At 42.0% G+C, this 14,317-nt stretch overlaps 1 protein-coding gene across 1 annotated transcript in view; it reads left to right on the top strand.

Moving 5' to 3' along the window:
- Window positions 1–7,682: 7,682 nt before the first annotated feature.
- The window catches only part of PARP4 (poly(ADP-ribose) polymerase family member 4), a 78,764-nt gene continuing 72,129 nt past the window's right edge, over window positions 7,683–14,317 (top strand). Inside the window, exons 1-3 of the mRNA XM_076009570.1 lie at window positions 7,683–7,825; window positions 11,214–11,346; window positions 13,785–14,001. Coding sequence (XP_075865685.1) covers window positions 11,215–11,346; window positions 13,785–14,001 — 349 coding nt within the window. The 5' untranslated portion in view covers window positions 7,683–7,825; window position 11,214. The remainder of the gene's footprint in view (window positions 7,826–11,213; window positions 11,347–13,784; window positions 14,002–14,317) is intronic.

The following is a 14,317-nucleotide window of genomic DNA, read 5'->3' as shown; positions in this document are numbered from 1 at the left end:
TGCCACAGAGAAACATTAGACTAACAGCTCCCACACAGGGGCTTTAGCCTCAAATTATCCATTATGATATAATCCTTTATGCTGTCCTATAAGGCAGGAGAGCATTATCATGTAATGGTTCAAACCCAGGCTTTGGAGTCAGGCAGGCCTGGGAACGAATCCTAACTTAGAAGTTCACAAGAGCTTTGTAGTCTTCAGCACTCAACCCTTCTGAAACCGATCTTCTCATCTGCAATATGGGGGTATTAATAATGATACCTCCTTCATAGTAATGTCAAGAAGATTACATGAAAAGAAAGAATATATATATGAAATAGCATAACACCTAGCACACAGTAAAAAGCCATTGAGCAGGAGGTTTTTTCATCTTTATTGTGACTTCATCTATTGATGAAATCACTTTGTCTGCCAGAGCCGAGCTCTACTGGTCATGTCAAATGGTGTGTGAGATACAGAATAATACTTATGTTATTCCAAATTACTTGGTAACAACTATTTTAACAAAGTTGATCCTGGGTATGAAAGATATTCAGAGAATTGAGAACTTTTCATTGCTGGACTGCTGGTAGCAGTGACTGCTCTATCAAGAGAGGACAGAAAGGCAAGCTTGGCCAAGGGGCAATCCCCAAGGCTGGGTCATCCAGGCTAGGAAAGAGTACCTCCGGCAGGTGGGGGAGATACTGAAATGCAAGTATCCAGCCTCTAGGCAAAGGCAAGAAAACTTGTAGCCTATATCACCTGTGGGAAGACAGTGAGGGAGTTCCTCACCAAGGCCCCAAACTTCACATTTCTAGAATTTTTAAAGAAGTTTCTAAGAACAATGTTGGATGCTGAAATAAATCTCTTTCCAAAATCTTGACATTTTAATATGGATAAAACTATTGCTGGTACATTGGACTTGAAGCAAAAAGATCATGGAAACCTGTGAATCTACACAACAAAGGGACTATCACATCCACTACATTCTAGAATGCCTGACTGATGATGTTGAATAGACAATAAAGGAATTCTGGCCGGAATCTTGGCTATAGCAGCAGAGCAATGCCATGATAGTTGTCACACCTGTGTTTTTACTTTCTGCTTGAAAATAACAATAGGGGGCCGCCTACCCTCCTCCCCAGGAGGACTCGGGTCCCACATGAAAAATAATTATATAAAAAATTAAAAAGAAAAAAAATAATAATTGATATCCTTGCATAATGGTCTGATGGTTTTTCAAGCATTCTATATGTTTGTATACTATTACATATTTTTATTTATAGTAGAATTTTTTCTATATATTTTTAGTTGGCCAATTAATGTCTTTCTATTTTTAGTAGAGACAGGGTCTCACTCTTGCTCAGGCTGGTTTCAAACTCCTGACCTTGAGTGATCCACCTGCCTCGGCCTCCCAGAGTGCTAGGATTACAGGCTTGAGCCACCACGCCCAGCCTATTACATATTTTTAAGGCGGCACTTTTCTTCTCACAAAAATAAAAATTATCAGTGATTTACATATCCTAGAATTACGTTAACTACAAAAGGCATAGCTATTCAAAAAACGTACACATTTGTTCCCTGCCTATTCCTTAAAATAATATTGAAACCATCTATGTGTCAGGCACATGCTTCTGGAATGTTTGGTAGAATTTACTTGTGAAGCCATTTGATCCTGGGCTTTTCCTTTTTGGGTGGTTTTGATTACTGATTTTATCTCTTTAGTTATATATATATTCAGATTTTCTGTTTATTTCTAAGTTGTAGTTTGTATGTTTCTAGGAATTTGTTCATTTCATCTAGATTATCCAATTTGTTGATGTACAATTGATCATAGAGGATTCTCTTATCCTTTTTATTTCTGAAAGGTCAGTAGTATGTCTTCACTTTCATTTCTGATTTTAGTAATCAGTCTTCTATCTTTTATTTCTTTGACAGTCTAGCTAAAGATATGTAAATTTTGTTGATCTTTTCAAAAACTAACTTTTAGTTTTATTGATCTTCTCTGTTGTTTTTCTACTCACCATTTCATTTATCTCTGTTTTTAACATTATTTTCTTCCTTCTGCTGACTTTGGATTTAGTTTGCTTTTCTTTTCCTAGCTCCCTAAGGTGTGAAGTTAGGTTGTTGATTTGGAATCTTCTTTCTTTTCTAATGTACGCATTTACAACTATAGATTCCCTTGAGCCCTTTGGGTGCATCCCATAAGTGTTCATATGTTGTGTTTTTCTTTTCATTTATCTCAAAGTATTTTCTAATTTCCCTTGTGACTTCTTCTTTGACCCATAGGTTAAATGTGTTTGTTGAATTTCCACATATTTGCTATTTCCAATTTTTCCTGTTACTGATTTTTACTCTCATTCCATTGTGATCAGAGATGGTACTTTGTATGATTTTGATTATTTTAAATCTACTGAGAATTGTTTGTGGCCTAACATAGGGTCTATTCTGGAATGTTCCATGTGTACTTAGAATGTGTATTCTGCTGTTGCGTGGACTGTTCTGTGTATGTCTGTTAGGTCTCATTGGTTTATAGTGTCTATTTCCTTATTAATTTTCCCTCTAGTTCTATCAGTTATTGAAAATTGGCCGGGCGCAGTGGCTCACGCCTGTAATCCTAGCACTCTGGGAGGCCGAGGTGGGCGGATTGCTCAAGGTCAGGAATTTGAAACCAGCCTGAGCAAGAGCGAGACCCCGTCTCTACTATAAATAGAAAGAAATTGGCCAACTAATATATATAGAAAAAAAAAATTAGCCGGGCATGGTGCCACATGCCTGTAGTCCCAGCTACTGGGGAGGCTGAGGCAGAAGGATTGCTTCAGCCTAGGAGATTGAGGTTGCTGTGAGCCAGGCTGACACCACGGCATTCACTCCAGCCTGGTCAATAAAGCGAGACTCTGTCTCAAAAAAAAAAAAAAAAGTTATGTATTGAATAGCATCTCCAGCTTCTATTGTCCAACTGCCTATTTCTCCCTTCAATGCTGTCATTTTTTTCACATATTTTGAGCTCTGGTGTTAGGTGTGTATAAAGTTACAATTGTCCTATCTTCTTGTTATATTGACCCATTTATCAATATGCAATGTCCTTCTTTGTCTCTTGTAACAATTCTCAACTTAGAATCTATTACATTTTGCCCGATATTAGTATAGCCTCCCCAGCTGTCTTTGGTTACCATTTCCATGGAATACCTTCTTCCATCTATTTGATTCAACCTATTTGTGCCTTTGGATCTAAAGTGAGTTTCCTGTAGACAACATATAGGTATATCATGGGTGGTTTTTTTGTTTTGCTTTGTTTTTTATCCATTCTGCCAATCTTTACCTTTTATTTGGAGAGTTTGACCTAATGTTTACATTTAAACTAATTATGCCTAAGGATAGACTTAGTTCAGACATTATGCTATCATTTATATCTTTTTTGTTCCTCAATTCCTCCATTACTGCCTTCTTTTGTGTTTACTTTTTGTTCTGTACCAACCATTTTCTTTCCATGCCCATTATTTTTTAAATATATTTTTTATTTATTTTCTTTATGGTTATCTTTGGGAGTGCAATTACCATCTTAAGCTTATAACAATCTAGTTTGAATTAATACCAATTTAGCTAAAATAGCTTACAAAAACTATGCTCCAGTATATCTCCATCCCTCCTTTAATGTGTTATTGTCACAAATTACATCTTTATACATTGTGTGTCCATTACCATAGCTTTATAATTATTGTTATGTGTATTTGTCTATCATATAGGAAAAAAAGGAATTACAAATCCAAAATACAATACTATTGAATTTTTTTTGTTTTGTTTTAGAGATTAGATCTGTCACCCAGGCTGGAGTGCAGTAGCATGATCATAGCTCACTGTACCCTTGAGTTCCTGGGCTCAAGTGATCCTCCTACCTCAGCCTCCCAAAGTGCTGGGATTACAGGTAAACGCCACTGCAACCAGCACTATTGGCTTTTATATTCACCTATGTATTACCTTTCCCAGTATTCTTTATTTGTTCATTTGGCTTCAAGTTACTACAGGCTGAGCATCCCAAATCTGAAAATCCCAAATCCAAAATGCTCCCAAATCTGAAACTTTTTGAACACCAACATGATGCTCAAAGGAAATTCTCATTGAAGCATTTCAGATTTCAGACTTTTGGATTTGGGATGCTCAACTGGTAAGTACAATGCCAACATCCAAACTTCAAAAAACTTCAAAATGCAAAACACTTTTAGTCCCGAGCATTTCTGATATGCAATATTCAATCTGTATCTGATGATATCCTTTTATTTCAGGGTAAAAGACTCCCTTTAGTGTTTCCTGTAGGGGAAGGTCTACTGACAACAAACTCCCTCAGCTCTTGTTTATTTGGGAATGTCTTAATTTCTCCATCATTGTGGGAGGCTAGTACCGATGGATATGGAATTCTTGGTTGCCAGTTTCTTTTTTATCTTTCAGCATCTTAAACATATAATCCCACTGGCTTTGGCCTCCATAGTTTCTGCTGAGAAATTGGCTGTTAATCTTGTGGAGGATGCCTTGTAAGTAACCATCACTTCTCTCTTGCTGTTTTCACAATTCTCTCTTTGTCTTTGTCTCCTGACAGTTTGAAAATACTGTGTCTCAGTGTGGATCTCTTTGAGTTTATCATACTCTGAGTTCATGGAGCATTTTGGATGTGTTGCTTTTCATCTTTTATCAGATTTGGGACTCTTTGGCCATTATTTCTTCAGATACTCTTCCTTCACCTTTTACCCTCTTATTTCTTTCTGGGACTCCCATTTATGCATATATTGGTATGCTTGATGGGATCTGGGATCTCACAGGTCTCTTGGGCTTTGTTCATTTTTCTTCATTCTTTTTTCTTTCTGTGCATCAGACTTGATCATTTCAATTACTCTGTCTTCAAGTTTGCTCATTCTTTTTTGCCTGCTCGAATCTACTGCTGAGCCCCTCTTGTGAAATTTTTCATTTAAGTTATTATACTTTTCAACTGCAAAAATTTTATTTGGTTCCTTTTTATAATTTCTATCTCTTTATTCATAGTTTCAATTTTTTGAGACATTGTTCTCCTGATTTCTTTTAATTGTTTGTCTACGGTTTCCTTTAACTCTTTGTACATGCTTAAGACAGTTCATTTAAAGTGTTCATCTAGTAATTCCTCTGTCTGTGCTTCCTCATTGACAGTTTCTATTTCATTTTTCCTGTGAATCAACCATATTTTCATGTTCTTTGCATGGCTTATGACATTTTGTTGAAAATTAGACATTATGATGTGGTAACTCTGGAAATAAGAGTATCTTTTCTCCCTAGGATTTCTTTTATTTATTTATTTATTTGAGACAGAATCTCACTCTGTTGCCCACGCTAGAGTGAATGCTGTGGCGTCAGCCTAGCTCACAGCAACCTCAAACTCCTGGGCTCAAGTGATCCTTCTGCCTCAGCCTCCCAAGTAGTTGGGACTACAGGCATGCACCACCATGCCCGGCTAATTTTTTCTATATATTTTTAGTTGGCCAAATTAATTTCTTTCTATTTTTAGTAGAGATAGGGTCTCCTTCTTGCTCAGGCTGAACTCCTGACCTTGAGTGATCCCCCTGCCTCGGCCTCCCAAAGTGCTAGGATTACAGGCGTGAGCCACCACCCCAGGATTTCTTGTTGTTGCTTGCAGTGGGTTGTAGTTGTTTGATTGTTCAGTGACTTTTTTTTTTTTTTTTGAGACAGAGACTCACTATGTCGCCCTGGGTAGAGTATGGTGGCATCAGCCTAGCTTACAGAAACCTCAAACTCTTTGTCTCAAGCCATCCTCATGCCTCAGCCTCCCAAGTAGCTGGAGCTACAGGCCTGTGCCAGCACACCCAGTTAATTTTTTCTATTTTTAGTAGAGATGGGATCTCACTCTTGCTCAGGCTGGTCTTGAACTCCTGACCTCAAGCTATCCTCCCGCCTCAGTCTCCCAGTGTTTAGTGACCTTTTTAAACTATCTTTTTTTCTTTATTTATTTTATTTCTTTTCATGTATTAATTTTTTTGTCTGTTATGTTTCTTATACCTTTCATGTATTGATAAACTATCTTTTTAAAGACTATTTTTTTGTCATCTGTTGTGTCTGAAGTCTCTGTTCCTTTAGCTTAGTGCTCAGCTAATGGTTTGAGATGGTTTTCTTAAATGCTTGTAGGAAAAAAGAAAAGAAAAAGAGAGAAAAAAGGAACACTATATTCACCAGGTTTTTACAGAGTGGATGTGCATTGGGGTGCTCATTCTATGCTTAGCCGAGCCATTTATAACTCTGCTTAAGCTGTCACTTACTGTTTGCACTAAACATAAAACCAACCAGAGGTGAAAGCTTAGGTCCTTCTCAGGTGTTTTCTCAGGATGTTTCCTGCTCTTGGCATGCACACAGCTTTCTAGATGCCCCAGTATAAATAGGAGAGCTTCAAAGCCCTTATTCTCCCAAATATCTCGCTCCTGCATTTTCCTCCTAAGCTTCCATCTTGTCTAATTTTTGCCCCTATTGTTTTGTTTTGTTTCTGGGGGTTTTTGTATTTTTTTATTTGTTTTGCCCCAGACAGCAGCAGCTTTTTCATTTGTCTTTCAATTATTTTTATAAAGAGATGGGGTCTCTACTATGTTGCCCAGGTGAGACTCAAACTCCAGGGCCCAAGCAATCCTCCTGCTTCAGCAGAGCCGAGCTTTGCCTTTCCCTTTCGGTGTTTTTGCTGCATACCCTGCATGCAGCTGCTTTTCTGCCCCTACAGGGTTTTGAATTAGGAAAACAAAGGCAAGCCCCTGTATCAGTGCTTCGGGGAACTCCCAAACAGACAAACATAATTTCTTGGGACAAAGTCTGCCTTGCTCCTTCGGGAACCAGGTATCCCCACCAGGAATGAGAGCTGACAGGGCGGTGGAGTTAGGGTAAGTTGAAATATCATGAATGTCTCTACCCAGTTGTGGAATGCAGCTTCTGGCAGTGGCCTTATTTCCTGGTTCAGCGTTAGCTTGTTAGCTTGTTTGCTGTAAGCCTTTTTTTTTTTTTTTTTGAGACAGAGTCTCGCTTTGTTGCCCAGGCTAGAGTGAGTGCCGTGGCGTCAGCCTAGCTCACAGCAACCTCAAACTCCTGGGCTCAAGCAATCCTCCTGCCTCAGCCACCCGAGTAGCTGGGACTACAGGCATGCGCCACCATGCCCGGCTTATTTTTTCTATATATATTAATTGGCCAATTAATTTCTTTCTATTTATAGTAGTGACAGGGGTCTCGCTCTTGCTCAGGCTGGTTTCGAACTCCTGACCTCGAGCAATCAGCCCGCGTAAGCCACCGCGCCCGGCCTGCTGTAACACTTTGACGACAAGTAAAATACATCCATACCCTGTCCACTCAGCCTCCTACTCTATTCCCTCTAGTCTCATTTTATTCAGCCTCCTGGGAATCTGATTCTTTCCCATTACTTCCTTCTCAGTGACAGATACCCACTATGACAGATACGCACCGCTCACAAACACTATCGCCAACTTCAAACCCAGGAAGCCCTAAATTAAGTTTATATTCTTACTCTCCTGTTTCCTCAATCTCAAGCCCTCCCGAAATTGGCTTCTTTCCCAGCCTGGGGTTCCCCCCCCCCCCCGTTGCGCAGTTAACCGACAGCACCATCCGCCCACCTCTCCGGGACTCGGGACTCGAACCCGGCCAGTCCTGCCTGCAAGGTGGAAGGGACGCCCTGCCCCGCTCCTCCCGCGAGTCCCGGAAGGGAACCGGGCGGAGCCGGGGCGGCGCCCGAGGCCGGGAGCGCGGAGTCCGGAAGCGCCGGGCCGGGAGCGCGGACGGCCGGGACTGGGGGCTCCCGAGCGGGCCGGATCCTCAGCAGGTGCGCGGGCGCCGCGGGGTGCCGGGGGTGCCGGGGGTGGCGGGCTGGTCCCCGCCGAGATCTGTCCCCCCGGGGGTCTCCGCGGCCCTGGCCTGGAGGTGGCGCCGTCGTCGGGGCGGGGGCTCCCGCGGCAGGGCCTCGGGCCGGGCGGGGTGCGGTGGTGCGGGGCGAGGGGACCCCCGGCCCTCGCGGGTGTGGCGGCCGCCCGCTCTGCCCTGCCGCGGCGGGCTCGGGGCTCGCGGAGGTCGCCTGAGGGGGCCGCGCTCCGGCCGGACCCTCCCGGCCCACCCGTGCCCGGGAGACGCGCGCTCGCGGGAGGACGCCGTGCCTCGCGCTCCGGCTCGTCCTCCCGAAAGTTAGGGTTCTGGGGGGACTTGCGCGCTGTCAGGGCGCTTTGGCGAAGAATCAGGAAATAATTTATAAAATATAATCATATAGGAAAGAATAATACCAGAAAGAAACATATAACAATATCAAAAGTGGGATATTTATAGATGGAGGGATCAGGTACTTTTTTAAAAATAACTTTGTTGGCCCATAAATATGTACAACTATTATGTATTAATAAAAAAAACTATTAAAAACCTTCTTTGAGGTATAATTAACATGATTACATTCACCCATCTTAATTGTACAATTCTGAGATTTTTAATAATTTATCCATTTTTTGGTAATTTATTGTTGTGCACCACCATCATAATCTAGTTTTGAACACTTCCATCACTTTGGGTGCTTTCTTTTTCTTCATAGTGGTTAATGTTTAATATGAAAAATAATTATTCAAACTGTCAGTAGTTCTGCTTAAGTATTTGTTTTTGAAGATGATCATTGGAGATGCAAACAAAGATTTGCACATAAGGATGATCACAGCTTTTTTGATACCAAAATTTATTATAGAAATGATTTAATTTTCCAACAATAAATCTTTCATTTATAGTACACACTGAATATAGCCTCTCTTAAAAGTGTTTTCCAAGAATGTTTAATGATAAAATGCTAACGATACGATGCTGACTGATAATCGCAGGACGAGTGTCACATATGTAGTATGATTTCATTGTGATGATGATGTGTGTTACAGCACATAGACGTAGAAAAAAGCAAAACAAGGTGTTAACGTGGCCTCTAGGTTTTGAGATTATTTTGTTGTTAATTCAGTTCTGAATTTTCCACAGTTGAGCATGAATTACTTTTCTAGAAAACATTTTTAAAAGAACAGGTCACAGGACCTAAGAACACACCCGGGACAGATCCTCAGGTGGGCCTTGGCCAGCCTAGGCAGAGGTGTGGTGTCACATAGGGACTGTCCTGAACATTGTTAAAGATTACAAGTTTTAGTGTATTGTCTGTTTTTTAACTACCAGAGATTCAGAGTACGATAGATTATTCCAAATGGTGTGGTCTAATATCTTACCCTTCCTATCTACAAACGGATGCTAATTATTAATCAATCTGAATGTAAGAGGCAATGAACAAATATGAAATTAGTAAATGTTAATGCTATTGACAGCGTTAAATCAAGCAGCGTTAAATCAAGGCACTTCAGTTTAACCAGACTGCATAAGAAAGAGAAAAAAATGTGAACCCTTAATTTGTTCATTCACTGGACAGATATCACGTGCCCTATGCCTTGGGTTGGGGGGTTACAGTGTTGGGGGGATGGGTTGTGGGTCCCAGGGAGAGGGCTGGCATATGTGAAGGCGTGGAAGACCAAGCCTTGGGTTTCACCCCCCTGAAGGAAAAGCCAGCCGTGTGGCCGAGACAGAGTGGGACAGAGTGCAGGGAGGGCAGGGCCGGGCAGCTGGCAGGGTCAGGCTGGAGACACCCGCTGGCCCTTGAACCATGATAAGCAATTTGTATTTTAATTGAAATGTAACTTTCTTTTTCTTTTAGCGTATTATGGGGGTACAAGTGTTAAGGTTACTTATATTGCCCATGGCCCCCTCCCCCCTCGAGTAAGAGCTTCAAGCATGTCCATCCCCCAAATGTTGCACATCTTACTCCTTGTGGTTGTATATACCCATCTCCTCCTCCCCCTCCCACCCTCCCGACACCCGATAAATGTTACTCCTATATGTCCACTTAGGTGTTGATCCGTTAATACCAGTTTGCTGGTGAGTCCATGTGGTGGTGGTTTTCCCATTCTCGAGATACTTCACTTAGTAGAATGGGTTCCAGCTGTATCCAGGAAAATACAAGAGGTGCTATATCACCGAAATGTAACTTTCAAAAAACAAGGTTCCTCAAGCTACAGTGTGCAGAAGTTGGAGTCAGGACTCCACTCACGGGGACACGGGCCAGGGTGGCAGCGGCGTGGACAAGCGCTAGAAAAAGGCTGTATTTGGGGGCAGCGATGGCTGGAGATGCGGCTGGTGGGGGAGGGGCTGGAGGTGCCTGCAGTCAAGGACAGCACCGGGAGGCTTGAGAGGCCATCTGGACGGTGATAGTCCATTCCCAAGAGCCAGGCGGGTGGCCTAGGTTGGGAATGCCTCACCCTCTGGGGCGGGGACAGAACTGGAGGCCTGGTGTCCCCAATGGGTGCCAGCACCCAGCAACCACGGGGCAGAGGGACTGGGTAGGGCTGGGGGAGCAGGATGGCCACGGGCAGGCGGAGCTGGAGGACAGCTCCAAGTGGCGAGTGTCGCATCCGCTGCAGCCTGTCCCCTGAGAACCTGCTCCATCGCCACGGCCTGCCTCGGAGTACGACACCACTCCGGCCCCTAAAAAGTGACAAATAGCTGCTGGGAATTAAATCCAACATCTCACCATTTGTTAGTTTATTGTTAAATACACATTTCAATTCAAAATATGCTTGTTTTTCATAGAAGAAATTCTTTTCTATATGTGAGAATGTGTGGTACAGTGAAAGAGTTAATCAGCCTCCAGTGTGTACACACACATTCCACTTAAACATAAGTTGTGTGTTTTTATCACCAGTTATTCAGTTCTCCTCCAGAAGAGCTTAAGAGAAACTCGCATAACTAGTGAGTGTCTTCTAATTCATAGAATTATACATAAAAACCCGTGGTTTCCCTGTCACACATAATGCCAATTTTAAATTAGAAATAAATGCTTCTGTGTTCCTGAGCCACACACTTGATCTGTGACTGAAGTCTGTCATGTTTTCATTAAGGTGTATATTATGAGCTGTACAAAGATATTTTTGGTGTCATAATATTAGCCAGAAAAGCTAGAAATGATTCTAAAGCAAACACATATTGCAAGCCAGGAGGGCGTTCGGTTTTTGCTATGACGTGATTGCATTGTGTTTACAATAATGCCCAATTTTCCAACGCTTTGCATGTAGAACAATTCTAAATTCACTGTCATTACAAGTTACTTAAAAGAGACTCCTTAGAACGATGACTTGAAACTTTTTCTCCTACAGGATGACTGTGGGGATCTTTGCAAATTGTACCTTCTGTTTGAAAGTCAAGTCCTTACCTCGGCAGCAGAAGAAAAAGCTACAAACTGACATTACGGAAAATGGTGGAAAGTTTTCCCTTTTATTAAATCCTCAGGTATTTCCCAAAATATCATAAAGTGCTGTATGATAAACACCGTGCGTTCAGGGAACGTGGGTCTGGGTTAGAAGAGAAAACAGAGAAGATTAGCAGCAGCAGGAGACAGTGAGAGAGCCGTGGGCCACACATGGCAGGAGAAGCTCTGATGCAGCCCGTGGGAGGCTGGGCCCCGAGAGGCACAGGGAGGCCCAGTGGCTCCCCAGGCTGCAGGACAGTCATTCTGCATGCCCCATGAAGCAGATATTATTAGAGCCCAGCCAAAGACAAAAATAGAAAGAATTTCAGCCCCTGTGCACAGCCCCAGCAGACGGACCAGAACCACTCCGTGGTGGATGGCGCCATACCAGGGAGGAGCACTGGTCATTTGTTTGTGGAAACCACAAAAAGGGAGGGGCAGTCAGGAGGCTGGTTGAGATCACAGCCTTTCCAAAGAGCTGGTTTCCCTGTGGCCCTGGGTTTCTGGTTAGCAAGAGAGGGGGTACAATGAGGTGTATCTGACCTCCTGCCTGTCATGGCCAGGAACTCAGTTTTAAGATTTTTCTGGAGTCCCCTTCAGTCAGTTGGGAGACTTAGGATTTTATTTTTATTTCCCCCTCATATTCCTCAGGCTGCTCTGTGCCACTTTTCTTTCTCAGCCCCCACAGACTCAAACACAAGCTTCAGGTGCTGTTCGTCAAGGCACTGTCAGGACCGAGCATGGTGTGCTGTGACTTGTTACTGTTATTGCTATAAAAAAAAACACATACGCTCATTATTAGTTTTAAAACATAGAAAGAATTTCAGGCCAGCCAAATCTATTCTTGAATGAGAAAAGTCGTAGTGCACAGCGTTTGCAAAAAGCACCCTGTAGTGATTCACCAGTATTATCAACCCTGGAATGACATTTATAAGCAAGGCTCCTAGGGGCAGAAAGACATGTCACTCGAACTGATCTTTGTGGTGTGGCTCGTGCTGCTTGTTTTATCTGTTTAAAGGCTAAGCTGCTTCCATCTGTTGAAATGAACTGTAGGCCTGACAGATGTAGAATTTCACAGATGGATGAAATCTTGGAAATAATTAAGCTGAACTTCCTCTTTTATAACCATCTCATTGTAAGAAGTGAAAATGGAAGTCCAAATGCATCAGGCGCCAGGGCTGCCTGCCCCTGTGGTTGGCCCTTCCCTCTCCTGATGGACGGAGGAGCTGACTCAGCCTGCCCCTCCCTGGACCTCAGCCCTGGGTCTTGGCCACAGGGAGCCTCATCTGTCCTGTGAAGTGCATTCAACTCAAGCTGAATCCCAAAGATGGAATTAGAGTGTGTATACCAACATTGTAAAGAAGGAGACAGCTCTGTATGTAATGATAAGGAATGATCACCAAGATAAATTAAGTGGAAAAGCTCGGAAGAGTGTAGATATTTTACTATGCTGCCATTTGTCTATGTGTAGAATAGCTCTGGCAGGATGCACAAGGAGCAAGTTATAGCCCATGTCTCTGGGGAGAGGAACTGGGAACAACAGTGGGGAAGAAGTTAACATACCATCATTACCATTGTACTTTTTAGACATTCTACAGTGTGCATGTACTGTTTATCCAACACTAAATAAAATTACAAATCAACAAAATAAATAAAAAATAAGTGTTGAACCTCCCTTCCCACTCCTAAGGAAATAATTGAACAAGTGCACAAAGATGTGTACCTGAAGATGTTCCTCACAGCATTGTGTACAATAGTGAAAATCTAGAAATAACCACCAGGGTTGGTTCACCAATTATGGTACAGCCATCTCAATGTTCTTTATTTTATTTTATTTTTTTTCTATATTTTTGTTATTTTAAAAGTAATAAATATTTCTGCCTTTTCACTTTTTACTTTTAGTTAGCGTGCCTAAATCAATGTTCTTTAAAAACGTTTGATGGTTAAAATTTTTACATAATTAAAAATTGTATTCTTTATAAATTTTTTAGAAATCTGAGAAAAATTATCATGAACAACCTTAAAATAAGTTTTTTTTTTTTTGTTTTTTTTTTTGAGACAGAGTCTCGCTTTGTTGCCCAGGCTAGAGTGAGTGCCGTGGCATCAGCCTAGCTCACAGCAACCTCAAACTCCTGGGCTCAGGCGATCCTCCTGCCTCAGCCTCCCGAGTAGCTGGGACTACAGGCATGCACCACCATGCCCAGCTAATTTTTTGTATATGTATTAGTTGGCCAATTAATTTCTTTCTATGTATAGTAGAGACGGGGTCTCGCTCTTGCTCAGGCTGATTTCGAACTCCTGACCTCGAGCAATCCGCCCACCTCGGCCTCCCAGAGTGCTAGGATTACAGGCGTGAGCCACCACGCCCGGCCTAAAATAAGACTTTTTAAGGGTGAAAATTACAGCTACAAATTATTTAGATTTTGTTTTTTCTGCTGCATAATGGATTGACTCTTTTTTTCTTCTCTGTTTTTCTTAGTGCACACATATCATATTAGACAATGCTGAGATTGTCTCAGACAGTGTTCTGAGTCGGTACCAACTGAGCTCTATCCAAAAGAACCACATTCATATAGCAAACCCAGATTTTATATGGGAATCTGTCAAAGAAAGGAGACTCTTAGATGTAAAGAATTATGATCCCAGGAAGTCACCAGACATCACACCATATCCTGATCAAAAGGCGAGCGGTTCTGGTAAGTACACTTAATGTGTTAGAGGTGCTATAAATAAACATTTGGGTTTGTCGGAGATATTAGAGACAGAATTGTCTAGAAATACTACAAAAACAATTAGACATCTTATTACCTCAGAAAATGGACAGTGAAATAGTAAAGGACAAAAGACTACTTTAGCAATAGAAATAGACTTCTTAATACCGAGTTTACTGTAGTCAGATTTAAGATTACCACAAAAACACTAATCATCTCAGAAAACTTGATTGTCATTTTAACTGGGGGTGGGGGGAAGTGGGGAGTCTTTGTGTTAAAAAATTGTTGCCACAACTTAATG

This window comes from Microcebus murinus, chromosome 13 (assembly GCF_040939455.1).
Source record: "Microcebus murinus isolate Inina chromosome 13, M.murinus_Inina_mat1.0, whole genome shotgun sequence".
Taxonomy (NCBI): domain Eukaryota; kingdom Metazoa; phylum Chordata; class Mammalia; order Primates; family Cheirogaleidae; genus Microcebus; species Microcebus murinus.
Note: the sequence above shows the minus strand (reverse complement) of the source record. Positions and strands in the feature narration are given on the sequence as shown.